The sequence below is a fragment of the Lethenteron reissneri genome, chromosome 7 (genome assembly GCF_015708825.2).
Source record: "Lethenteron reissneri isolate LAM-NWPU_2019-01 chromosome 7, ASM1570882v1, whole genome shotgun sequence".
NCBI lineage: Eukaryota > Metazoa > Chordata > Hyperoartia > Petromyzontiformes > Petromyzontidae > Lethenteron > Lethenteron reissneri.
In genome coordinates this window covers 7,259,138-7,283,988 of record NC_083785.1, presented here as the reverse complement: position 1 = coordinate 7,283,988, position 24,851 = coordinate 7,259,138, and the positions used below count along the sequence as shown (strand labels likewise).

The window sequence follows — 24,851 nt, the reverse complement described above, 5'->3', positions numbered from 1 at the left end:
CATAATTTCTCTGCAGCCTCCTACAAAATATGTCAAAGTGGGTTTCTTGCCAAAGTCTTAAGCCAGTAGTGGAAATTCCACGTTATTGTGGCAAGAGTATGACATACATTTTGAAAAAAAAATCCTGCATAATAGAGGTTTTTGGGTTAGATCGCGTAAATATATAAATGTGTCGTTAAAGATTTGAAGCTTTCGTGACTGCAGGAATCCATACTCTGGTGACTTTACCGAAAGAACCAAAGAGTATGTGTCATTAAAACCCGCCACCACCCGACACAGCCAACTAGTAAGGGTTGTCACGTAAACAGAACGTGGCCAATTCGTCACGAGTGCAGCACTAGTGTGTAGTGTATAGTGTAGTGTATAGTAGTGTATTGTGTATAGTCGTGTAGTGCATAGTGTAGTATACTAGTACAGCACCACCGGTGTGTTGGAGAGCCAAGCCACAACATTTACAATCTAAGTACGACGTTTCGCCAGTAATCACAACCAGCTTCATCAACACTTCATAATTACTCTTAGGTTTTTTTCGGTAAAGTCACGTAGGTAAAAAAAGAATATAAATAATATTTAAAAAAATTTTCTATTTCAAATTTTTATCTTTCTTTATTTCTATTATTATTTCTATTATTTTTATTATTAATTTTTATTTTTTATTATTTCACCTACGTGACTTTACCGAAAAAACCTAAGAGTATGAATCCTTGCAGTCACGAAAGCTTCAAATCTCGAACTTCATAATTGATGCGTGGCATATAATTAAATAACATCTCAGCCGACGTCACGAATCCTGACCAATGGCGAGGCGAACCGGCGTCCCAGTTGACCACGCCCACCTCGCGCTGACTCTATAAAAGCGCGCGTCCCGCCACGGAGCTCGCCTAGTGGAGGCCTCGCTCCATGCCGAGTGGGCCTCGTTTTATTTTAATTTGTAAATTATAAAAAGCAAATCAAAGTTAATTGTCGACGGTCTGCCCGTTGTTGGTGGCGGGTGTTGTTGTCGTCGTCGTTCGGGTTCAAGGTGCCTCTCTCGTCTCGTCGGCAGGAGCCCGTGTTGGCGAGGTGGGTTGATCGAGTGATTAAAAATAAAAAGCCGGTGCCGCTACGAAGCGCTTGGTCAACGTAGTAACGTTCAGCTTTTTTCTCTCTCAATTCGATCACTTACAAGGCCTACGAGATTGTTAAACGAGGTTTGTGTGAGAGTGTGTGTCACGCATTGCCACATAGCCCGCGTCCGGTTACACAATGGTCATCAATATGTTTCAGCCAGGGTCTATCCGCTGCTGGATCAAGGCCTCCCCACCGCTACCTCGCGGATTCCATCCAGACGCGTTCCCATTTATCCGGCTGCTGTCACCCTTACTCACGCAGACACTGTCAGCCCCTTGCTATCAGGTCAATTCACACCGTATCGGTCACCCCCCGTGCGCCTTATTCATCTCAACGTTCATCATACAAAACCCCATCGCAAGAGAGAAACACAAACACGTTTTTTTTCGTCTGTATCGAAACAGCTGTACCGCCGTATGTGACCTGCAAACTCGAATTCCCTGCACAAGTATAAGGGGTTGAACCGTATTCTTGGGTTTTTTCGGTAAAGTCACGTAAGTAAAAAAATAAAATTTATAAAAATAAAATAAATATCACGGGTTGACGGCTACGCCAATACTCTTTGGTTCTTTCGGTAAAGTCACGTAGGGAGAAATCAAATAAAACAAATCAACCCGTTTCGATCGCAACACAAGCAATCTTCATCAGGTGGGACAACCGCAGCAAGAAAATGCCACATGCTTGGACCCCCGTGTGTCCACATCATCCTTTCCTCCCATCCTCCACGTCGCATTACCCCCCTCCCCTCGTGTATCCACAACGTGGTGTGCTGAACTTCTTTCGCACCGTACCTAGCTAAACGGAGCTGCGGGGTGGATGGACAACAAAGACAAAATCCCCCGTGTAGCATCAACAGACTGTAGGGGCAAGTGCTGTTAGCGAGCCGGAGCTGTGCACGAGGTGGTGGGGTGGCCAGCACCACGCCCGACCGCCTTTGTCTCCCCCAGTGGCGATGTTTACACTCCACGGGAAGGACAATAAACACTAAAACACACGCGCGCACGCAAAGGGGTTCTATACTTCTGCTGAAAACGCTTCACCCTCCTCCATTCTCTTCGTTCATACCCCCGACGTGTCTGCTCCACGTGTGTCATCGCAGGTTAATGTGCGTTCATCACGAATGCGTTGGTCTGCGTCTCTCTCACCTGAGCTCGGTTGTATATTGTCCTTATTTCCTGCCCGGTTGTAAGTCTCAACATGAATTGTATGGGTTACCTGGCCTTGGCTACCTGGTATCTACGTACAGTAAATTTTAGCTGTGACGGTCCCACCTGATGACGGAGACTTGTGTTGTCTCCGAAACGTCGTGATTTATTATTTTATTTAAAAGATTTTTATTTTTATTTATTTTTACCTACGTGACTTTACCGAAAAAACCTAAGAGTATGAATCCTTGCAGTCACGAAAGCTTCAAATCTAGAAATAACCTACCTGGTCTCATCACCTGTACGCCTCCTGGTCCTCCGGTCTTTGGCGTTTGAAAGGACTCGCCTGTACGGCCAGGTTCGAGTCTTACCTGTGCGTTCTGAGCCTTTGGTGGTGTTTGTGGTAAACGCACATCACGACGAACCTGGGGAGCTGGTCCTGGGTGTCCCCCAGTCCTTTCAAGTCCAGTACCTCAACACTCACAAGTCGTGTGTTTGGTTTGTTGTCCTTCGGTTGGCTACGTACGGTGCGGAAGAAGTTCAACGTACACACACATCACAGGTGCAGCGTACACACGTCAGAAGTGGGGAGACCAAGGCGGCCACGTACGGTGCAAGCCGCACCGCCCCCCACGTACCCCATGCAGCCCTTAAAAGTTGCTTGCTTCACTGTTCCTGCCCTAACAGGCTACGAGACTTCAATGAAGGGATCTTGGTCTCTGTGCGTGTCTGGTCAGGCTCTAGGTGTCCCTGTTCGCCCCGACTTTGCCAGATCCTGCTCAGTATTGACAACCGCCCCCACCGCTCTACTGCTGTGTTTGCTTCTGGGTAAGGCTCTGGTTTCTAGGGAAGTGACCCCGCTGTTGTGACTGTGATTAGCAACCTCTGGTGTCACCTAGGAAGCAGGGGCGCGTAATGGGTCTGGCAAGAGGTAAAAAGGTAGCCTCTCAATAGAGAACATTCAAGAGGAGCCCCTGTATATTGTGTATTTGGCCTCCTCTTCCCGCGCTGGCCGGACATCTTGGAAAAGGTGGGAACACACACACACACTTTACCACCATCACCACACGCCAATTTTCCCGCTTGGGTGCCACGGTGGATAGGAGGTAACTACCTCGCCTGGTATGCCAGGAGGGTTGTGAGTTTCATCCCTACCCTGATGCCTGCTGTATATTTGGAGTTTGTATGCTCTCCCCGTGGTCGTGTGTAATTTTTTTATCCACATTTAGAATCGGCACCATGCGTTTTTATAGAAATCGGCTGCTATCAATTTCCACATGATGATAAGCCACTTCGTTGAGCTATAATTTTTTTGATGGCCAGGCCGCTTCTGAAAAAGAGCTACATAGCTTGGTGGGCCTTACCTGGTGAAAAAAAAAATAGTTTAAATAGCCAACGTCGCCGCGCGGTGCTTTCTCTCGAAGAGAGGACAACTCGGAGGCGCTGTGAGGAGGAGCCGGAGCCACCCAACGATTATCCAAGCTCTGGGCTCCTCTATATATCAAGGCGTTTTCGGCGAATGAATGAGCGTATGAGGGTAAACGCTATACCGCTTCGTGGCTACCACGCAAACAGCACTTCAGCAGCCAGTTGTCTTCGTTGTGTATGAGTGTGAACCGATCTCCGGCCTCTCCCCTAGGTCGACTTGGCCTCAAATAAGTATCTGACATAGGTCTGTACTGTTGATGAGCAGACAGAGGCAAAGGGGGATTGTTAGGAAACCTGCACCGTCGTTTTTAAACAGCCGCGCCGCAAAAATCGAAGCGCCGACCTCCGGATCGTGAGTCCAACATGGGAACCGTTAAACCCACGGCAGCGGCCAAGTCCGATAAGAAGTCGTGATTGAATCGTTTCAGTCCCCCGCAGTGCCACGTCAGGCGGGCAAAAATATACAGCCCAGCTGCCGTATGTTAGACCCAGCGTCATTTTTTACTCTGCAGCGTGGAATTTGAAGGGCGACTGCCAAAAGTGTCGTGTTGAGACTGGATTAGTCAGCAGCTGGATATAAGCACACACACACACACCCTTTGGAGCAAGTCCGGATGTGCGTGTATGTCAGAAGAGTGTTTGTATCATGGGATGTCGTTAACGTCCCCCCCCCCCCCCACCTCTACCAGTATAATGTGAGAATGTGTTGCTTATATCAGAACTGTGCGGTGTGCTTATTTTCATCTTCTGTTTGATTAGCACTGTAATGCTGGGCTCTGGGAGTAGCTAAAGCTTTTATAAAACTAGGCTGCTCGCTTTCTCACGAGCCTCATAAAATGCGTTACCCGTCAACTGGAATGTGCCGCTCGACGCTCACAGAATGTCCTGTCGAGTGGAGGTTGGTAAACATACGATGGGGGTTAGACCGGCCACCTAATAGCGTGACATCCGTGGCTGGTCACAATGACTTTAATATCGCTTAAGTTTGCACCAAAGGGCAAAGATTGCACTTTGGCTAATATTTAACAATAGGGCGCCAGCGTAGTGCAGTGCCTCAGCAAGAAGGGCCTGGGTTCGACTCCTGACTCGGGCGCCCTGGTCCACTGAGTGCGAGTGAGGTTCAGTGCTTATGAACTTGCGAGTGAGGTTGAAGGAGATTGAGTTTGTATGTTTCGTCCCCTGTTTGGCATGGCTTTCCTCTGTTTTCCTCCCATAACCAAAAAAAACCCCACACAATGTAACTCATGTTATTGGCCAAAACATCCCAATGCTGAATTATGTACCTGCAAATTACTCGATTGTGGTTACACATTGCAACCATCGCCCACATCCCCCTGTCCTGCATGGCAAAAAAAACGATGTCATTGGTATCGGCTAAACATCCCAATGATGAAAAAATTATTGCATATTACTCAATTGGAATTTACACGAAGCAGCAGCAGGAACATTGCCCCCCATTGTGAAAACTTGGCAGGACCCTACTGAAAAAGAGTTTTGAGACTTGGTGAGGCTTTCCTAGGCAAAGAAGCATGATAATAACTTCAACAACAGGTCTCATTTACAACTGTGCTTGGGCTGGTGGAGGCGTTACAATTAAGCTACCTTCGGTGTTTAATACAATTGGCGACCCCTCCGTTGTATATTTCGTACGTGTTATTTTGTACGCTATGCTACGTGTGCTTTAAGCCCCGTAACACGTTTGTTTCGCTTGACCAGGCACGTGGAAGAGTCGAGAGCGCAAGGTATGAGCCACAATGGCGCTGGCACCACCACCGCCGCCGCCGTTGTCCGCCGGTCACTGCGGCACACTGCGCCGCGAGCTCGGCCCAGACGCCGACACGGGCGGCCCCGCCGCACGGGGGCTACCGGCAGGAGCCGCGACCCCCCAGCTCGGAGACGGTAGCCCCCCGCCCCGGACCGACGCCGGCAGCCCGCGGCACCGAGCGCGCCACCTCGGGTCGCCGGCGCAGGATGTCGTCGGCCCCGCCTCGACGACGCTCGCGCCTTGCCGCGCCGGTTCGGGCGAGCCGAGGCTCACGGGAAGGCGGAGGGTGCAGTCGGCGCGGCCGTCCGTCCGCCCGGCCCCCCGCGCCAGCGCCGCCTCACCGGCGCCGGGAGAGACGACGGTTTTCGGGCAGTGGCAGCGGTTGGATTTCCTGCGTGGCAAAAGTTTGCGAAGGAATTCGAGGACTGCCGCGGCGGGGTTGGGTACCGGTGGCGGTGGTGACGGCGTTTTACCGCGGATCGTTTCGGGGTGGAGCGCACGTCCAGGCGCCGCTCCCCACCGCCAGCGCGACGTTTCGACGACGCAGCAGGTGGCACGCAAATTCGGAGCTCACCCCGCGCACCGTACGTTACCAAAGCCACCGGCGCACGTGAACCCCTTCCTGAGACAGACGAGCGTCAATTTGCTCTTGGACGGCACCGCTGCTGCTGCTGCTGCTGCTGGGTTTGTGGAGAACACCGTGCCGGCCGTCGAGACAATCCATGACCACCGGCTGCTCAACGGAGCGAACGCCGGCAGCGTGGCGATGCCCGTGGGACCTGCCGCGCACGGCGGAGTGACGGACGCGTCGAGCGGCCCGGAGCTGCCCGTGATGCAGCTGACGGCCGCCGTGCAGAGACTGGCCGCGGGTGTCGCGAGAAGCGGGAGCGAGCCAACGGTGAATCCGCCAAGCGGCCCCATCGCATCGCTGCGCGAGTCTCCTCCGAGCGTCTGTCCGACGACGCTGACGAGGAAGCCCAAGCTGAGCTCGCGCAAGGCGAAATCGGATCGCGTGAAAAACCCGGACGCGAAGCCGAGCGCGGGCAGAACACGGGGCGGCCCTGGGAGCGCGCCGGCGCGCCGGGTCGGCGCGCGGCTCGCCGGCAAGAGCGGCGGCACGTCGGCTGCGCACTCGGGGCAGGGGCAAAGCGGGCGTGAGCTGGAGCAGCGCGGGTGGAGGGCCGGCAGTCCACCCTTGGAGTTGGGCAGCGGGGACTGTGGGCAGGACGGAGAAGAGGAGGAGGAGGAGGACGGGAGCGAGGCGGTGGAGGATGACAGTTCGGAGGTCTCTTCCGCGCAGTCTGTGGACCTCAATGGTGATGACGAAGACGACCACGACGACGAGGAGGAGCTGCCGGATGGACCGGACGAGGTGGGAGATGAGGTGGACGTGAGTGACGGCAGCAGCACTGACGATGAGGGAGGTGACTACGCTGCGGCCCTGGACCTCGCCGTGAGCACTGCCGCCTGCAGGTGCGACTCCCGTGAGCGGTGATGTCATCACACGGCTCTGACTGATCATCATCACCCATGATTATATCTACTGCTGGATGAAAGCTTTCTCACGTCATTAACGTGCCTCGCCCTGCGACGTAACATTCCATCAAGCCCCGAATTGTTAATTGAACTCTTTTGGCAATAATGGGTAATGGAAGCCACTTATTTTTTTTGTTTAGTTTGTTGTCCTCCCGCAGCTCCGATTAGCACGGTTGGCTACGTACGGCGCGAAAGAAGTTCAACATATGTACGTACAAGGGAGGGCGTTAATGAAACAAATGTGACCAGATCATTACGTGGCTTTTAGTCCAAAAATCTATATTCGTGAAGAATCTGTTTGCATATCTCAGAAACGCATCGATGTTAGAAGGAGATTTCATTGCTGTGAACACCCGACGTGGAATTTCAAACTTGCACGTGGCCAGGGATCTCTTGGCACCGGTAAGACTGTCCCTGTCCGTCTCTGTCTTCCCCGCAGTGTGCCGGGCAGCGCCCAGGACGGGCAACCCAAGCCGGCGCTCGTGCCCAGCATTTTCGACAACGTGCCGCCCACCATCTACTTTGGCACCGCGGAGGAGACGGGTGAGAATTTCCATGTTCTGCTTCATGCCGGTTCCTCTACCCAGGCAGTGGCGTAGCAGTCGAGCGTGCAGTCGGTGCAACTGCACCGGGGCCCAGGTTGTCGGGCTGTGGAGAGAGTCGTGGGCATTGCACAGGGGCCTGGAGAGCTACATTTAGTTTCTTGCATCAGGGCTCTTTCCCAACCCCACAATTTCAACCTCACCATGCCACTCCTACCATGTTGCCACCACCCCCACCATGACGATCCCACCATGACGATCCCACCTTGCCACCCCCGCCATGCCACCCCTGCCATGCCACCTCCGCCATGCCACGGAGGGCTTAAACGCGCAAACGTTTTCGCGCAGATAGGTTCAATCCACAGCCTCACATAATTTTTTTAGATCTGTTTAATGCGTCGGCATTCACGACCAACATCATCTGTAATACAGGCGTTTTGGGTTAGATCTGTCTGCGGCCCTTTGCTGTACTGCCACCTCCTGGCAGCTCTCTGCTCTATCAGTCTTAATACCTACAAATCTTGATATGTGTTGGTGGTCACCGATACAAGTACTAACCAGCCTCGAAACTGCTTAGCTTCTGAGATCGGGCACATGCCAGGTAATTTTTGGCCATAGGCTTTGAATTTATATCGCGGTTTAACGCGAGCCCCATCTGCAGACTCTCAGAAACACGGTGAGGCATGCTTATTTATGGGTCTCTCTGTGGGTCTCTGGATGCCTATGTCAGTATATGAGGGTGGATAGCCAGCACCACGCCCAGCCGCCTTTATCTCTCCAGCGCCAACGTCTACACAACGCGCCGGCTACTAATTTTAAGGCTGAGTCGACCTCGGGGGAGGCCAAGGGCCGCATCGGAGAGTGGTCACCGGCGTCGGGAAATGCAATACGGGGATCGTGAAATGGGTCCCTTCCGTTGACGCCTGCGTCCTGTTTCTCTCCTGCGCAGTCGCGACGCTGCCGTGGCCGCTGCGCAGGAAGCTCAAGTGGAAGATGAGCCCCGTGACTCCGCAGGTCGTGCGGAAGGCGTTGGCGCGCTCCCACTTCCGCCCCACCGCCAGTAAGCGCCTCGCCCACCCGCCCGCGTCCTCCCGCACGTTTTCTAATTATCTTGTCACGTTACGCGATCCCAATGTCGGCCGCTGTCGATGTCCCAAGGGCCGGTGCTCGCAAAGTCCGCGGCCGCGGTTTGCCGTTCCACCTTTGGCCGATCTTCTCCGTTCGTTCTCAGATGAAGTCGTTGGACGCTCCTACTGTTTCTTCTTTCGTACGGCTGATGTTGATGCAGAGCAACGACTTGAATTTCCCATTCGGGTGGTCAAAGCCAGACAACCGTGTCATGAGCAGCGAGAGTGTATCATCATCGTCGTGATGTCTCCTTCGTATTTGTGGATCGGGGCATTGCGTCGTTTATACGTTGTACGGTCGGTTCTAGATGACCACAGTCGCACAATGCTGGAGAGTTTAAAAAAAATTCCATTTGTACATCAGTTTAACCGCATCTGCCATAGTTTGTGCGGGCGCGGTTTACACACGCCGCATGCGCCTGATGATAACGATTGTTGTTTTGAGCAACCGCGAGCTTCTCCGGAAAGTTCGCCGAAGAAGCCCTCGACACACGGAGAACTTTTCTCAAGGAGCTCCGCGGCGTGCGTGACGCGAAACGTCGGACGTCGTGCCGTACGAGAGAGAGAGTGCGCGAGAGAGAGGGCGCCGCGCGTCGTGGCACGGCTGGCCTGCGCAGGAGGCTGTGGAGCAGGTGCAGCAGCAGGCAGCCAGGGGGCAGTGTTGCGCCGGGCGCTGTGGTGCACGTGGCCGCTGTTATATAAAAAATCCACTGTCGTGGAGTGGGATGAGGGGGACAGCAGTGATGCATCAACAATCCCGGCGGTCGTGACGCACCCGTGACTCACGCTGCTCGTTACTGCGCCCGCGGTGACAACATGACGGAGGCCCCGCGCCCTCTTTACCATCGGAGAGAGACGTGTTTATTTTTCTCCGTGAGACATCAGTGGAAGCCTTTCCTGATGACGACCGCTTGTGTTGCGATCGAAGCGTCGTAGTTTTTTTACCGAAAGACCCAAAGAATAGTGGAAGTCGTCTTTACAAATACATGTAGTTTGTTATTGTTATTGAATCCCCAGCCTTCCCCATAAAATCTGAGCTATAAGAAGGGGAAAAAAATGGTTTCTTTACTTTATATTTATTTTAATCACCAATTACTTTTCTTATGCTACTCGTTGCGGGCGGTTTAAATTTACTCTGCTCAGTCGGTGTGAGCCGCTGAGGTCGTGACGGGCTTCTTTTTCTCATTCCTGTTGCTGCTCCATGCCCCCTGTAGCTGTCCCGTTCTGCTGTCGTGCTTGTGTGTATCTTGAACTTCTTTGCACTGTACATAGCCAACCGTCCACTTCATTGAGGGCGATAGTGGCACGTAAAATGACGACTGATTGAACGATTGAAGGGATTTGCTCCATGCCGGGGACATGTCTCCTGACTCAATAAAATGAGTACACTTTGTTGCAAAGTCAAAAGTACAGGAGCGCTTCAATGTGGGTGTTCCATAATTGTCGCGCGGAAGAAAGAGAAAACTGTCGCGTCGTAGGAATGTGGGTGTTCCACCACCGGCAGATAAATGAATACGGATGGTGCGTGTGAAATTACACGGCAACAATTTGGGAAGCCCTTCATCCAGCAGCGGAAGGGTCATTGCTAGCGGTGATGGTGATGACGACAACGGGGCTCTGCAGTGGTGAGATGTTAACTACCTTGCCTGGTATGCAGGTGGTCGTGGGTTCGATCCCAACCCTGATGCCTGCTGCATATTTGGAGTTTGCGCGTTTCTCTCCTCTTGGTCATGTGGATTTTTCTCCCGGGTCCTCCAGCTTTTCTCTCCACATTTAGAATCGACGTGCTTTGAGAGTATTTGACTGCTATACATTTCCACGCAATAAGCCACTTTTTTGAGTGATCATTTGTGGCGAGGTTGCTTCTGCAAAAGAGCTTTTAGAGTTCCGGTAACTTAAAAAGTTTAATAGTTGAATGGCTGAATGTGAAAAGTAAGTGGGATTGGGCAGGACAGGTCGCTGGAAGGGACGGAAGTCGAGACTAATGAAGGAGTAGCAGCCCAAGGAGGGATCACACCCATCGTGCCGTCCACCAGCGATGACGTTACCTCGTGTGCAGGTGATATACGAGTTGTGACAACTTGGGGAGGGCTTCATTCAGCAGTGGACTGATCATAACGATGGCGCTTTTGACTTTTGAATCCAATCAGGGCCTTCGACTCAAGGCGCTTGACGTAGCTTACAAAACGATGGATTGAGGAATGAGTGGAGGGGGATGGGAAGGAGTGGAGTGGCGAGGGGAGGGAAGAGAACGAGAACGGGCAGTCGAGAAGAGGGTGAGGCTTGAAGAGAGGAGAACGGAAAGGGAGGTTGAGGAATTGACGGTGGCCCGTGCGTGCTTCATCGGCGGAGGGAATGGATGAGAGTGGCCAAGCCAGGCGGGCCTGGTTGGCTTTGCCTGCGAGGGGATAACCTGGCGCGGCGCCGCTCTGTCCGCAGAGAACCACGACTGGCTGGGCTGCTGGGGCCGCCACATGAAGTCCCCGGGGTTCAGAGCACTGCGCGAGCACCAAAAGGTGAGTCTCCCACTCCGTCGCTTTTAACCCAAAGCGTTTTAACTTGGGAATTGTTGTGGTCGAGCAGTGGCATCGAGGTTCGTGCGCGCCGGGCTGTGAACCCCGGTGACCTGAATTCCATTCTCGCGCAACTGGAGTGAGCAAAATACTTATGTGTCTGTGTATATGTCTCTGGTTCTGTGTTTTATCTCTCTCAAATTTAGCATTCTCAGGAAGAACGTAATCAACCAGGTAGGGTGTTGACTGTTATGTTATCCGACTCTCTGTTGTATTACATTACATTTCTAAGTATACTAGATTTGTGTTTCTGTTTCATTTATACCTGATGATGATTGCTTGTGTTGCAATCGAAACATCGTATGCTAGTATTTAATTTATTACTTTCTCTTTATACGTGACTTTACCGAAAGAACCAAAGAGTAATTCCTGCAGTCACGAAAGCTCCAAATTAAGGACGAACAAAAAATAGCGTTGCAAACGAGGCGTGAGGAATGCGATGAGAGTCGATCCAATTCCCTCTGGAAGGGGGCTCTAGGGCGGCTCCCCCGTAGTAGAGGCTCTTCCTCCGTCAGCAGTGGCCGCGAGCGAGCGATCGCACGGCCGCACCATTGTTTCTGTGATTCGTACGATCCCTGCGACTCGTCCCGCTTCTTGTCTCGTCCCACCCCCACCACCGTTGTCCACCCCGCAGCTGAACCACTTCCCCGGCTCCTTCCAAATCGGGCGCAAGGACCGGCTGTGGCGGAACCTCTCGCGGCTGCGCGCGCGGTTCGGCCGGCGCTCGTTCGGCTTCGTGCCGCTCTCGTTCGTGCTGCCGCAGGACACCCGCGCCCTCCGCCTCGCGTGGGCCGGAAGTGGCGGCGGCGGCGGCGGCGGCGGCGGCAGCGGCAGCGGCAGCGGCGGCGGCACCCACGTGCGCTGGATCGTGAAGCCGGTGAGAATTTACCGGGGCGGCAATTGCGCCCGCCCGTCTCGCGAAGGATTTTTGTGGCTTGTGCCGTAGTGCTGTTGTTGTTATTATTTATTATTATTATTGCGCCACTTGTTGACCCAGGAAAGGCGAGATGTTAACGGAGTTTAACACGTAGTAGGCTTTCGCGATCAATATCATCCATAGTAGACGTTTTTTGGGTTAGATCGCGTAAATATTTAAATGTGTCGTTAAAACCCGCCACCACCTGACACAGCCAATTAGTAAGGTTTGTCACGTAAACAGAACGTGGCCAATTAGTCACTAGTACAGTACACCGGTGTGTTGGAGAGCCAAGCCACAACATTTACGATCTGAGTACGATGAAGCTAGTTGTAATTACGGACGAAACGTCGTTAACTGCCTCGCCTGGTATACAGGAGGTCATGGGTTCGATCCAGACCCTGATGCCTGCTGCATATTTGGAGTTTGCACGCTCTCTCTCCCCGTGGTCGCGTGGATTTTTCTCTGGGTCCTCCGTTCTTTTTTCCCTTCCACATTTAGAATCGACATGCGTTTATTAAAGTATTCGGCTGCTATAAATGACCACGTGATAAGCTAATTCATTGAGCTATCATTTGTGATGGGCAGGTTGCTTCTGAAAAAGAGCTATATAGCTCAGTTGGGGCCTTACCTGGTAAAATAAAAATAGTTTAGTTTTTAGTGGCGGGCCGAATGCAAGCCCGCTGGCCGCCACGGGATTCCCTGCACCGCGTGGTGAAGCGCGTGGGCGTGCGTGCGTGCGACTGTCTCTCCAGCCGGCGTCGGCGAGGGGGATCGGGATCAAGGTGGTCAGCAAGTGGAGCCAGCTGCCCAAGATGAGGCCTCTACTTGTACAGAGGTAGCGCCACTCGTCGTTTTGTGCAACACGTCGGCTTTCGCGACCAAGATCCACGAGGTTTTTTTTTTAGATCGCGTAAATATAAATGTGTCAGGTTTAACAACGCATTTATATTAACGCGATCTCACCCCAAACAGAAACTAACCTCTAATTGTGAACTCTTAGTTTTGACGGTGAAATGCGTGGTGATGCCGTTGGTCGACGAAGTGCATTTCATTATTTTTTCCAGGTTATTCTTTTCGTTTATTTACTTTAGACGATGACTACAACCTGACACCAAAGCCTGAATGTGGCGAGACTAAATGAGCGAATCTGCATGAAGACTGGTATGGAGATCATTGAGCGAACGAGCGCGCGTGTTGTTTGTCACGGCTGCTCAGCACGGGACCCGAAAGTCCCAAAAACACCGGTGGCCAACTTGGGAAAACTTTTGTTGGGAGGGAAACTCCACGGTGGAGCCGTGCGAGGGAAGAAGCGGAAAGGGATGAGTGTTCTGACCTGCAGCGAGTGGATGAGCGTCGTGAGTGTACGGGTGAGCGGCTGCGTTGTTGTCACCTGAAGGGTGGTGGTTGACACAAATCTGCGCGGGAGACCCGAGTCCCCTGACATGGAGCAGGAGGAATCGACGAGTGACGCGATGTGAGCGGGTGAACTGCGGTGGTCGCGTTTGAAGAGCGACTGACGTGCGTGCGTCCGCAGGTACCTGCACAAGCCCTACCTCATAGAGGGCAGCAAGTTCGACCTGCGCATCTACGTGTACGTGAGCTCGTACAACCCCCTGCGTGTCTACGTGTTCAAGGACGGCCTGGTGCGCTTCGCCAGCTGCAAGTACGTGCCCGGCGGCGAGCCAGTCTCGATGGGAGATGGTGCGCACTCGGAGTTGTCCTTATTTTGGACGTAGATTCATGAAGTTGTGCGTGATGATGACCCCGGTTGAATTAGAGAGCGGGGTTGTTCATAAAAGCGGTGGTGTGGTGATGGTGACAGGAGGACAGCATGGGAGGGGTTAAGGTCGGTTCGGTTATGTGTGTGTGAACTTCTTTCGCACCGTACGTGGGCCACCATGCTAATCGGAGGTGCGGGGAAATGAGTGATGGGGGTTGGGGTAGACCTGGTCCGTAGCTGGGAGGCAGTAGCAGCAGGAGGATGGGCAAGGGAGAAGAGATGTGGGGGTTGTTTTAAGGGAGCACCAGAAGCAGGTGAGAGTGAAGATGGCACAGTGCAACAGAGCATGAAGAGAACGTCATCGATGGCACCTTTTTTGCCAGGATCACGGTTCGCCTTTTGGCGTTCGCTGGTCTGACACTGGTGAGACTGGACCCTAAAGAAGACTGTCTCTGGTAAAGGCCAATCAGTTTCAAAGGCAATGCCATATATTATAATCTGAGCATTCTAGATTTGAAGCTTTCGTGACTGCAGGAATCCATACTCTGGTTCTTTCGGTAAAGTCACGTAGGTAGAAAAAAAAATAAATCACGACGTTTCGATTGCAACACAAGCAATCATCAGGTGGGAAAACCACAGCAAGAAATTTTTAGCATGTTCACCACAAGTACGTGTGGTTAATGCGAATTAGATTCCTTGCAAAAGGTTTCCATTTGGTGTTTTAACATCTTAACGCCACGGCTTACATCAGCGGCGAATGACATCTGAACCCAGCCTTGTGATGAAGTATGATCAAACAACCCCCATGGCCAGTACCACTCGCTCCCCGTCCCAGAGATGCGTGTAAGAGTCCAGGTTCTGCATTGAGACCACAGTCAATGTTGCCGTTGAATCGGCGATCGCGATGATGACGTGTCTGTATTTTGTCTGTGCGCCTCATCGTATTGACACATGCGTGTCTATCTCCCCGTGCACGCCCTCAGCGGGAGTGGCCCAGGTAAGTTGCGGCTGAGTGTACATGTGTTTTTGCACGATTAGTCATTTACAATGTTATACGGATTCGCACGCGTCGCAAAGTCCCCCTCCCCCGCGGACTTTAACGTGCTGCCACCGTCACACGCACGCACGCACGCAGGTACTCCTCTGCCACGAAGACTCTGGGCAACCGCTTCATGCACCTGACGAACTACAGCGTCAACAAGAACAACGCGGCCTACAGGAGCAACGACGACCGCACCCAGTGCGAGGGCCACAAGTGGTGAGCGCCGGATGCTCGGGGACCCCCCCCCACCGCCCTCCCCCCCCCCCCCTTCTCTCGCTCCCGCCGGCCACGGACCATCGCTTAAAACTGTCCGACGCGCTTTCCTGGGTCGTACCTGCGCGTCGTTTGGGGCAGTGGCCGACGTTTCGCTTCACGTGCTTCTTCAGGAACTCGGATGGAGTGGCTCGAATTCTTCCCTCGATTTTATAACTATCTTTTGTCGTTTTCCTTCCCCCCGCACCTCCAATTAGCACGGTTGGCTACGTACGGCGTGAAAGAAGTTCAACATACATATAACGTTTCCGGCTGCTGCTGAGATGTTCACCACCGATAAATACATGGGTGAACCCACTTGCTGTACTTCCATACGCGTCTCCATCGTGTGTCTGCGTGGTACGGACCCGTGAGGGGATTGAGAGCGCCCTACGGCGCAAGCTCGAAACGAAACAAAAAACCTTCGCCAGCGGAAGATCGTCTCAAACGTTTGGTGGCGGTCTCGCGAGGAGGAACCATCGTCGCGCGCTACTTCACTCACGGGTGCCGCCGTTGTGTGGGCGATTCGCGCCGGGGAGAGTTCACCGTGTTTGCGATCCGGGGCGGGGTTTTCTCTCAAATACGTTCTGCCGGCTGGCTGCGTTGCCAGGGTGTGGACCCGTTGTTACCGCTGCTGCCATCGCCACCGCCACCGCCGCTGTCAAAACGTTTGTGTGACAGGGGGGGCGGCGGCGTGTGTTTGGCCGCGGCATACACAGACCGAAATCGCCCGGCGAGCTGATAAGCGCCCACCCACGCCGGACGTGTCGCTCCAGCCGTAGGCGTGCCACCAAACGCGCACCCACCCGCCCAACTCGCGCCCACACGCACACAGACATGTCCGCCCACACGCACGCAGGTGATAAGCGGCACCAGAGAGCGGAGGGCACGAGAGGGGAAGAGATAAGGGCGCCACTTTCAAACGGAGCGCTTGTGAAGACGGCGGTGGCGGAATGCTAATGGGAGAGCGCTGAGCACACAGGGCGGGAGTTGGGCGGGGGGGGGTCGGCGACGGTGCCGGCGTGTGACGTGTTTGCTCTGTGCCTCGACTTGGCAGGGCCTTGAAAGCGCTGTGGGGCTACCTGTGTGACAAGGGAGTCAACTGCCGCCTGATATGGGAGCAGATCAAGGATATCGCCGTCAAGACCGTCATCGCGTGAGTGCCCCCCCTCCCCCCGCGTCATCGCGTGAGTGCCCCCCCCCTGCGTCATCGCGTGATTGCCCCCCCCCGCATCACGCGGCCGCCCTTGTGGCGTGGGACGGACGCGGACCGAATTGTTTCTTTGGTTTTATTATAATCGATGGAGAAACCTAACGTAGTGTAGGTTGTTACGTTGCCGCATGCACTCGCGACGGGAAGGCCTGTTTATTTGTCCTGGCATACGCTGGAAAATAGGCATTTTCATTGTTGTCCAACTGGCTTGTAACTTTTTGGCCACTCCACCACCACCACCACAGATGAAGGGTCTCCAGAATCCGGCGAAATGTTGGGATTGTGGTCTGGGGTATGGAGACCGAACGAATTAATTTATTTAAATTTATTTTCTCTGCGGTGAATTTTTTATCTCGTTATTTACGTATTATTTTTTTTATTTGATAAGTAGTGGGGATTTCTTTTTGGATTATCTGTGTACGGAACTGGATAATTGATGTGCAGCGTTGTGGGATGCAATTGCATGAATGACGCGATATAAAATGAAATTATTTTCATGACATCTGGTACCAGTGGTTCGTTGCGAATCAGGATGATACAACAATGGTTCATTGTGAATACAGGATTATACAACTCATAATAGATTGGGGGGGGTAGCATGGTGGGGGAGTGCCGAGTGACATCTGAACCAGCCCTCGCCCCCCCACCACTCCCCATCTTCACCATCCCTCATTGACCAACGTGGTGAAGTATGGTCAAACAAGCCCCATGACCAACAGGGGGTGAGGAGCCCGTCATCCAGCAGTGGATTGACATGGTCTGTAAAATCATTACGCGAGTATCAAAGCTAATAACCTATGGAATTCATGAAATTCGAGCCATGGCACATTGGACCGTGATTCCAAACCCCAGTGATACAAGACCTAATGAGACGGACCCGGACTGACCTCACTTTGTTGTTGGTGCGTTGTGGGCACTGTGTGTGAGCATGCTACGAACCTGGCAATGTAATCCCGGACATGGCTGACATCCGTGGCGAATATCCGAACCTGTCCTGGGCAATGCCCCAAGTTGACTCCTCTCTTAATGAACACCTGGTGCAATGTGTAAACATCAGCACTGGGAAGACAAAGGCGGTCGGGCCTGGCGTATTGTGGGCATTGGCGAGATGTTAACTACCTCACCTGGTATACAGGGGGTCGTGGGGTCAATCCCATCCTGACGCCTGTATATTTGGAGTTTCCGCGTCTCTCTCCCCGTGGATTTTTTTCCGGCTCCTCCGATTTTGCCCTCCACATTTCGAATCAACGTCACGCGTTTGGAGTTTATGGCTGCTGTAAATTTCCACGTGGGATGAGCCACTTCGTGGAGCTATCAATTTGTGGACGGCCAAGTAGCTCGGTGAGCATTACCTGGTAAAATTAAAAAAATAGTTCAGTTTATAAGTTTTAAAAATTTGCTTCGTGACTTTTTTTTTTAAACGTGTCGGCTCGCGTGTCCCGCGCAGCTCGGAGCCGTTTGTGAGCAGCCTGCTCGCCCAGTTTGTGGGGAACCGCCGCTCCTGCCACGAGCTCTTTGGCTTCGACGTCATGCTGGACGAGAAGCTCAAGCCCTGGCTGCTGGAGGTCAACATCTCGCCCAGGTGAGCCGCGTGCTCTCGCCCCTGCCGCTTCCTCCCACGTGGTCCGCGCCAGAAAGCCGTGCAGTAGATGCTGGATTATAAGCACACCTTGTATGAGTGCACTTCTGATGTATAAGCTTCGCATTCTTGCCTTGAACTGGTTGGCCGGTGGGGGGGGGGGTGGGATCGTTAGGGAATACTCCTGATATAAGCACACTACTCCAGTTTCCTCCCACGTGTATAAACACTCATTCTTAGTCTTAAAACATCTTAATATTTAGAGGAGTGCAGAGCTCGGGCAAATGTTGGCAACGGCTCACCTCCTGGCTGCCTTTCAGCTTGTCTGTGGATCCTCGGCAAGGCTGAGATGCAATTTGTATAAACGACCCCATGTAAAACTAAACCTTATTATACACCGATTTTCCTGTAAAATCCTCCATCCACTTTCACAGCATTAAAAAGGTATCAGTTTTTGTACCAGTTGAAAGGGCAAAAACCTATTACTATACCTTGCGACGCGTTTCCTGGTTCTGCGGCGTGCGACTTGTTTTCGGCATCCTGTCCGACGTTTCACTCCGCCTGCTGGGTACTTCTTCAGGAACTTCTCCCGCGCGCTAAGAGTTTTTGACCGCCTTGGCGAGGGTTTCTGCCGTTGTGCATCATACCCCTCTCCCACTTGGGGCGCCACGGTGGCGAGATGTTTACTACCTCGCCTGGTAGACAGGAGGGTGTGGGTTCTCCGGGTCTTCCGGTTTTCCCCTCCACATTTAGAATCAACGTCACGCGTTCAGAGTGTTTGGCTCCTATACATCTCCACGCGATAAGCCACTTCGTTGAGCTCTCATTTGTGGCCAGGTCGCTTCTGAAAAACAGCTATAAAGTTCAGTGGGGCCTTACCTGGTATGATACAAATAGTTTAGTTTTTAGTTTAAGTGGCCTGTTGTCGCGTAGTGCCGTACAGCACAACCGCGAAAATTTTTCGCAGTCGAATTTAAAACTCGCAAGCCCGGGTGGGAGAGTTGACGGGAACGCTGTGCGGTGGTGTGCCCGTGTGCGTCGCAGCCTCCATTCGAACTCGCCGCTCGACGTCGCTGTCAAGGGCCAGATGATCAAGGACCTGTTGAACATGGCTGGCTTCCAAATTCCAGCCAGGTAGGGGGAGACGCACGCACGTGTTCACGCACACGCTCACGCGCTCGCACACACGCACTCACGCACTCACACGCACGCACGTTACACGCTCGCACATTGCACGTGTCACAGCGAGCGGATTCCCAGCTTGCAGGGAGGCGGTGACGGAGCGAGGACCGGGAGCGACGTTGCCACCAACGAGCGCTCCAAGCACGCGTTCTACCTCTCCCCACGCAACCTCGACGAGGTGAGACAATCGTCGACATCCAGCGAAGCGTCGCCTCCCTGCCTCCCTCCCTCCCTGTCCTCCCTCCCCTCCCTCCCCTCCCTCCCCTGCCTGCCTCCCTCCCTCCCTCCCTGCCCTGCCTGCTTCCCTGCCTCTGGGCGTCTTCCCAACGTGGGAGTTCTCCATTCCTTGCTCCTCTTTCGCCATTCGTTCATCTCCTGGGCAATGACCTCCACGTCCACTCCACAGTCCTTCATATCCAGGCCAATGTTTCGCAGAAGGGGGGAGGGGGCGATGTCGCTGCTGTGTCTAATCCCAGTTGAGTAATTTTTGAGCATTGGGGATTCTTCTTTGATATACCAAAAGGGGAAAAGCAACAGTTTTGAAACGTGGCATCAGGGTGCTTAGCACCAAATACATTGTACGGTGAGTCTATGCTTTAACGCGTGTTCACACGACGCGTTTTCACTGTACCGTGGTTCTTCTATCGGGGGATATTTTTTGCACGATGCGTAACGGCGCCCGTTGTTATAACCCGGTTTCTGAGCGGTCGACGACGGACTACTTTCTTCGCCTGCGCTGCCGAGCAGCATTGGAATTCTGGGTATACGCGCAGAATGATACGATCCGCGTGGCGGCTTACTCTCATATCAGTACTTTTTTCCCGCCATGGGAATGGCTGCAGGCTTGACTTTATTGTTCAAATGTGATTGAAATGTGCATTGTTTTCTCATGCCCAATAAACGTGTGCACAGTCATTCCTCACTTAACACGTTTCCACTTTACGCGGCCCTTTTCAGCAACGCACGAATCGCGTTAAATGAGGAATTGGTGTACGTTTATATTCTTGCTTCCTTTTGCAAAGTGTGTTTGAATTATCGGTTTAAATAAGCCGAGACGGGCGGAATATTTCTAACGAGCGTGCGTGTGTGCTCCGTGCGTGTGCGTGCGTGCGTGCGTGTGTGCTCCGTGCGTGTGCGTGTGTGTGCTCCGTGCGTGTACGTGCGTGTGTGCTCCGTGCGTGTGTGCTCCGTGCGTGTGCGTGCGTGTGCGTGCGTGTGCCTCGCGGCTCCGTGGTCTGGTGGTGGTGGGCGGCTCAGCGCGGCACGCTGCTGGACACGCTGACGCCGGGCGACGTGCGGGTGCTGGTGGAGGCGGAGGACGAGCTGCGGCGGTGCGGGCACTTCGAGCGTGCGTTCCCCTCTCCCGCCCCGCGCTACCTCGTCTTCTTCGCGCAGCAGCGCTACCACGACCTCCTGCTGCACCGCTGGACGTTGGCGCACCCGCCCGGCACCACAGCAGGTGCCGTCGCGGTCCCGCCTGCCCGCTCGCCCGTCCGCCGATGACGCGATGCCATGCGGCGATTCGCTTTTAGGCCACGTCATGGTCTGGCCAAAATCTGTGTCGTAACACCCCTTCGCCACCTGACATTGCCAAACAAATTAAGGGGCCATTCATTTAGAAGGTACGCAAAAATCTGTCATTGACCCCCCCCCCTCCCTCTACCCGCGCGTACTTTTTACATCCCCCCGCTTGACGCACCCTCCCCCCGAATCCTATAAAACGGCCGATATTTAATCCACGCAGAAACGATCAAGGATTAATAATATTAACGTGTTTAAGCAAACAGTCCACCGCCGGCTGCATTAAAGAATTAAGTTGCGTACCTTGGCCACTTATTTTGCTGAGCTGCGTGATGGCTGCAGTCGGGGGCACGGTGGCACACGAGTGACACCTCTCCCACAGTCCCACTTGTCCCGGTAGTACTTGATGTCTGAGCTGAAGAAACTGAAATGTGGCTGATTTGTAGGCCAATGTCGACAAATTATTATCGAGGCTTCACCACCCCCACCCCCCGTTTCCTATGCGTACATTGTCAGTAGACACCCCCATATGCAAGCGTACGCATTTGGGTTAACCCCCCTTCCCCCTCCACGCGTACTAAATGGATGGCCCCTAAGCTGTCACGTTTACGAGTGGTTAATGACGCGCCGGTTGTTATTGTTTCGGCTCGCTCGCCCATTGAAGTAAAATAATTAAATTCGCATCGCGAACATTTTTCAGTGAGACGCGACATCGCACTTGAGACTACACCAAGAATCTTCCGGACAAGATCCAGGAAGTTGGAATAAAATGCAGGGTGTCAGAATGGGGGTCTTGATCGTCACGTAACTTCACCCAATAATGAAATGTTAATCGTACGAATGGCTGCGAAAACCTGCCACGTGCCAAGTAGATTTGTTTATGAAGGTGTAGCCCAACAATGTCTTGCTCACGCCACTGCTGCTGGAAGGGGCCTTCTCTTAGAGGGAGATCTAGAGAGCCCCTCCAGAGAGCAGTGTTGGCCCACCCTTCCACGACGCTCGCCCGACCGTGTTGGAAGAAAAAGCGGGAGTTACCCACACTTTACCCCGCCGCACGCAACCTGCTGATTGACGAACTGTGGCGTTGACCATTCGCACTGCTGGGTGGACAGAGGCAGTTGCACCGTTGTTGAAACTTTCTGCGTCGTGGGATGGAATCGATCCGACGACCCCCTCTGGGTTTTACAAGTCCGTGGCGCTAGCCATTACGCGACGGCAGAATCCCAGCGGGAAGCACGCAGTCGTAATGTTCTAACGAATCTACGTTTCTTGTTCAGGCATCGATCTTCTGAAGCGCCTTTGCAAGAAGGGCGTTCACCTGGGCCCTGCAGAGGACCCCGCCCACATCGTAAGTAGAGGTCGGGAACGGTGCGGCGCTCGGTGGTGTGGCGGTGGTTGAGTGATTGTGGTCATGGTGTTTGTGTGCAACTACTGGACGTCTGTGAAAAGGAGCTTCGAAGCTCATCGGATTTATCCAGGATAAATCCAAGTGGTGGTGTGGTTTTGGTGGTGGCGGTGGTGGTGTGGATGCAGCGTGGCAGTGTGCTTGTGGAGTAGTTACTGAACTTATGAGAGGGGGGCGGTGGCGCCGTGGTTGGTCCACTGCACTCTAAATCCACTGACCCCAGTGGCGGTGTTGGTGGTGTTCTCAGTGGGTGTTGTTGCACTGCACTACGAACCCGGCGACCCAAGTTCGATTCCTGCTCATGGCCAAACACCGCTGATGATTATCTGAACCGGTGATGAGCCTCCCCCTAGGTCGACTCCGCCTCAAATGAGTACCTGGTGCGGTGTGTAAACATTGCCACTGGGGTGACAAACACGGCCGGGCGTGGCGTTGGCCACCCATCTCTACGTGTGCCTTGCCGGCCTTCATAGGTGCTCCTCGCTAACAGCACTTGCCCCAACAGTCTGTTGAGGCTATGCGGGGGATCTTTGTCTTTGCACTAAGTCCGACTCGTCGTCGTGTTCCTCTCCCTGCCCGCTCCCTCGCCCCTCGTCCTGCGCAGTGGACTCCGTCGGCGAGGTCGGAGCCTCGTCCCCGCGCCGTCGTCACTGGCGAGGCCGCCAGCGCCAGGTGGGAGACCCTCGCGGGGAGACGCTCGCAGCTCGGGCGCCGGCAAATCGAGCCGTGCAGCGAGGGTGGAAAGCAGCAGCAGGAGGAGAAGCGTTGTGACCTGCAGTGTGTGGAGAGAGTGCGTGGGTGGGTGAGTGCGTGCGTGAGGGAGTGTGTAGGTGGGTGGGTGTGACCTGCAGTGTGGAGAGTGGGTGAGTGAGTGAGGTGAGTGGGTGGGTGTGTGTGTGTTGCCGTGACCTGCAGTGTGGAGAGTGCGTCAGTGAGTGAGGTGGGTGGGTGGTTGAGTGCGCGGGTGGGTGAGTGCGCGAGGGAGTGTGTGGGTGTGACCTGCAGTGTGGAGAGTGAGTGAGTCGGTGAGTGGGTGAGTGAGTGAGTTCTTCTGACCGGCAGTGTGCTGGTTGAACAGTGGATGAGTCAAACCAGTCAGGATGGCGGAATGGGGGAGCGAAGTTTGTGGGAGCAGTTGTTATATTATGGTTGTGTACCCAGGAAAGCCTCGCTGAGTCTCATGACTCATTTTCAGGAGGGTCATGTCATGTTTCTGCAGTAGGGGACAATGCTCATTATGTTATATTCCTAATGAGTTGTTTCCAGGCGATTGTTTTCTTAATGTGTCGTATTTGCACCGTAATGCCATAGACACAAGGACCTAAACTCTTACGAATGACGTGACGGGATCGTTAACGTCCACTGCGAAGCAGATTATATCACGGGTAACACCCGTGCAGCATTAACCGGGGCAGCCTGCTTAGACGCCAACCGTCAAACCTCTGCGCCAAACGGTGAACGGCACCGCCGCCCCAGTGGCGGCATAGCAGCGACACGGAACGGTCTCGTTAGTTGGCCTGTTTAACCAGGTGAGAACCCAAGAGACGACCAGGGCTAGGCTCGTTTGCGAGAGTGATGAGGACGCGACCGAGCGCCGACGAGCGTTGGCTAAGGTTCGGGTCGGATCGGCCCCCGTGGCCAACTATTGTGACGGGAATTGCAGCCGAGCAAAAGCCTTCGCAAGACGGAGATTGCAGTTTTCGCGGGGTAGGGTTGAGGCCATCGCAGTTGAAGCCGACGAAAGTTTGTTAAGGGGAATGATTGGTGGTCAGGGTTAAGGGTTATAGTTAGGGTTTGGGTCATCAGTTGTGGCCGACTCCAGTCTGTTAAGGGTTATGGTTTGTTGTCGGGGGTTCGGGGTAGAGGTCAGGCCTGGGGTCACATCTCTTAAGAGCCGTCTGCCGTGATGAAGTGTAACTAATTTCTAAACAGAGCCATAACTCGCGCGGGAGGGTTTTTGTCATTTCACCGCGACCTCCACAAACGACGGCACTCCGCTCCACGTCTCGGTGGCTTCCCAAGTGGCTTGGGAATGAAACGCCGCGTTGATTTGGCCGTCGTTTTACGTACTTGTTCTTTGAGCCCAGTTTGACTACGGGTGACCAAACATGAAGTCGGCTCCGTTATTAGGTATTGGTGTGGGGGGGGGAGGGTGTGTGTGCAATTCCACCCTCCCCCCCCCTCCCTCAATATTGTCAGGTCACCCACTCAATTGGTGAACTCTGTAAGTCTTCTTAGTCGGTCACGCTTTGATCTTCCGTGTGCGGTAGTAGTCGTCGTCGTTGTTGCCTAAAATTGAAAGCACTTTGTTGACGAGCGATTTCGTCACGAATTTCATAACACCTACCCCGCCCTTCCGCGCAACTCATTCGCCGCTTGTGACGAGACCGACCGACGTTCGCTTTCGCAGGGCGGCCAAGCCTCCCGCGAAGCAGCCGGAGGAACGGGAGAAGGTGCCTACACCTGGGCCCCAGGTGTGCGGCATAAGCTCCAGCCTCGGCTTCTTGGCTCTCTCGCAAACCCAGGGCGTCCACCGAGCCCTCCGCGCGGCCGGGAGCGTGGGCGACGTCTCTTGACACCTCCGCGCAAACCGCCGCCCGTCATCCCGTCGTCATCCCACACCTCTCGACAGCCCTGCCTCCCGAGTCGCCCGGCCCCATCTACCACATCTCGCACGTCAGGAGATTGTGGAAGGGTTGTCCCCTACTACGCAAAAGGTGGTACGCTCCGAGGCAGCCGTCCACACCTGGGAAGAAGTTGCGATATGATGGTGCGTGCTGCCAGCGGGGCGA

At 53.7% G+C, this 24,851-nt stretch overlaps 1 protein-coding gene across 4 annotated transcripts; it reads left to right on the top strand.

Moving 5' to 3' along the window:
- The first annotated feature begins 897 nt into the window (after nucleotides 1-897).
- Nucleotides 898-24,851, top strand: LOC133356720 (tubulin monoglutamylase TTLL4-like). Of its 4 annotated transcripts, none has more exons than XM_061574394.1 (17): nucleotides 898-1,062; nucleotides 5,400-6,921; nucleotides 7,424-7,527; nucleotides 8,476-8,586; nucleotides 11,093-11,169; nucleotides 11,861-12,103; nucleotides 12,898-12,980; nucleotides 13,680-13,808; nucleotides 15,001-15,123; nucleotides 16,217-16,315; nucleotides 17,820-17,954; nucleotides 18,996-19,085; nucleotides 19,212-19,311; nucleotides 20,391-20,592; nucleotides 21,932-22,002; nucleotides 22,664-22,731; nucleotides 24,470-24,851. In XM_061574394.1, the coding sequence occupies exons 2-17, from the start codon at nucleotides 5,438-5,440 to the stop codon at nucleotides 24,633-24,635; spliced, it is 3,285 nt and encodes a 1,094-aa protein (XP_061430378.1). In that variant the 5' UTR covers nucleotides 898-1,062; nucleotides 5,400-5,437; the 3' UTR covers nucleotides 24,636-24,851. The 4 variants fall into 4 exon arrangements, with proteins under 4 accessions (XP_061430378.1, XP_061430351.1, XP_061430369.1 ...); XM_061574367.1 differs by having other exon boundaries at nucleotides 19,197-19,311; XM_061574385.1 differs by lacking the exon at nucleotides 898-1,062 and adding an exon at nucleotides 2,986-3,083 and having other exon boundaries at nucleotides 19,197-19,311.

Excerpts from the sequence above, each read along its gene's own strand:
- LOC133356720 (XM_061574367.1), top strand. The coding sequence starts at position 5,438 with ATGGCGCTGGCACCACCACCGCCGCCGCCGTTGTCCGCCGGTCACTGC. Across the intron at positions 19,086-19,196 it reads GGCTTCCAAATTCCAGCCAG|CGAGCGGATTCCCAGCTTGC; the intron begins GTAGGGGGAGAC and ends CACGTGTCACAG. Across the intron at positions 22,003-22,663 it reads CAGAGGACCCCGCCCACATC|TGGACTCCGTCGGCGAGGTC; the intron begins GTAAGTAGAGGT and ends CGTCCTGCGCAG.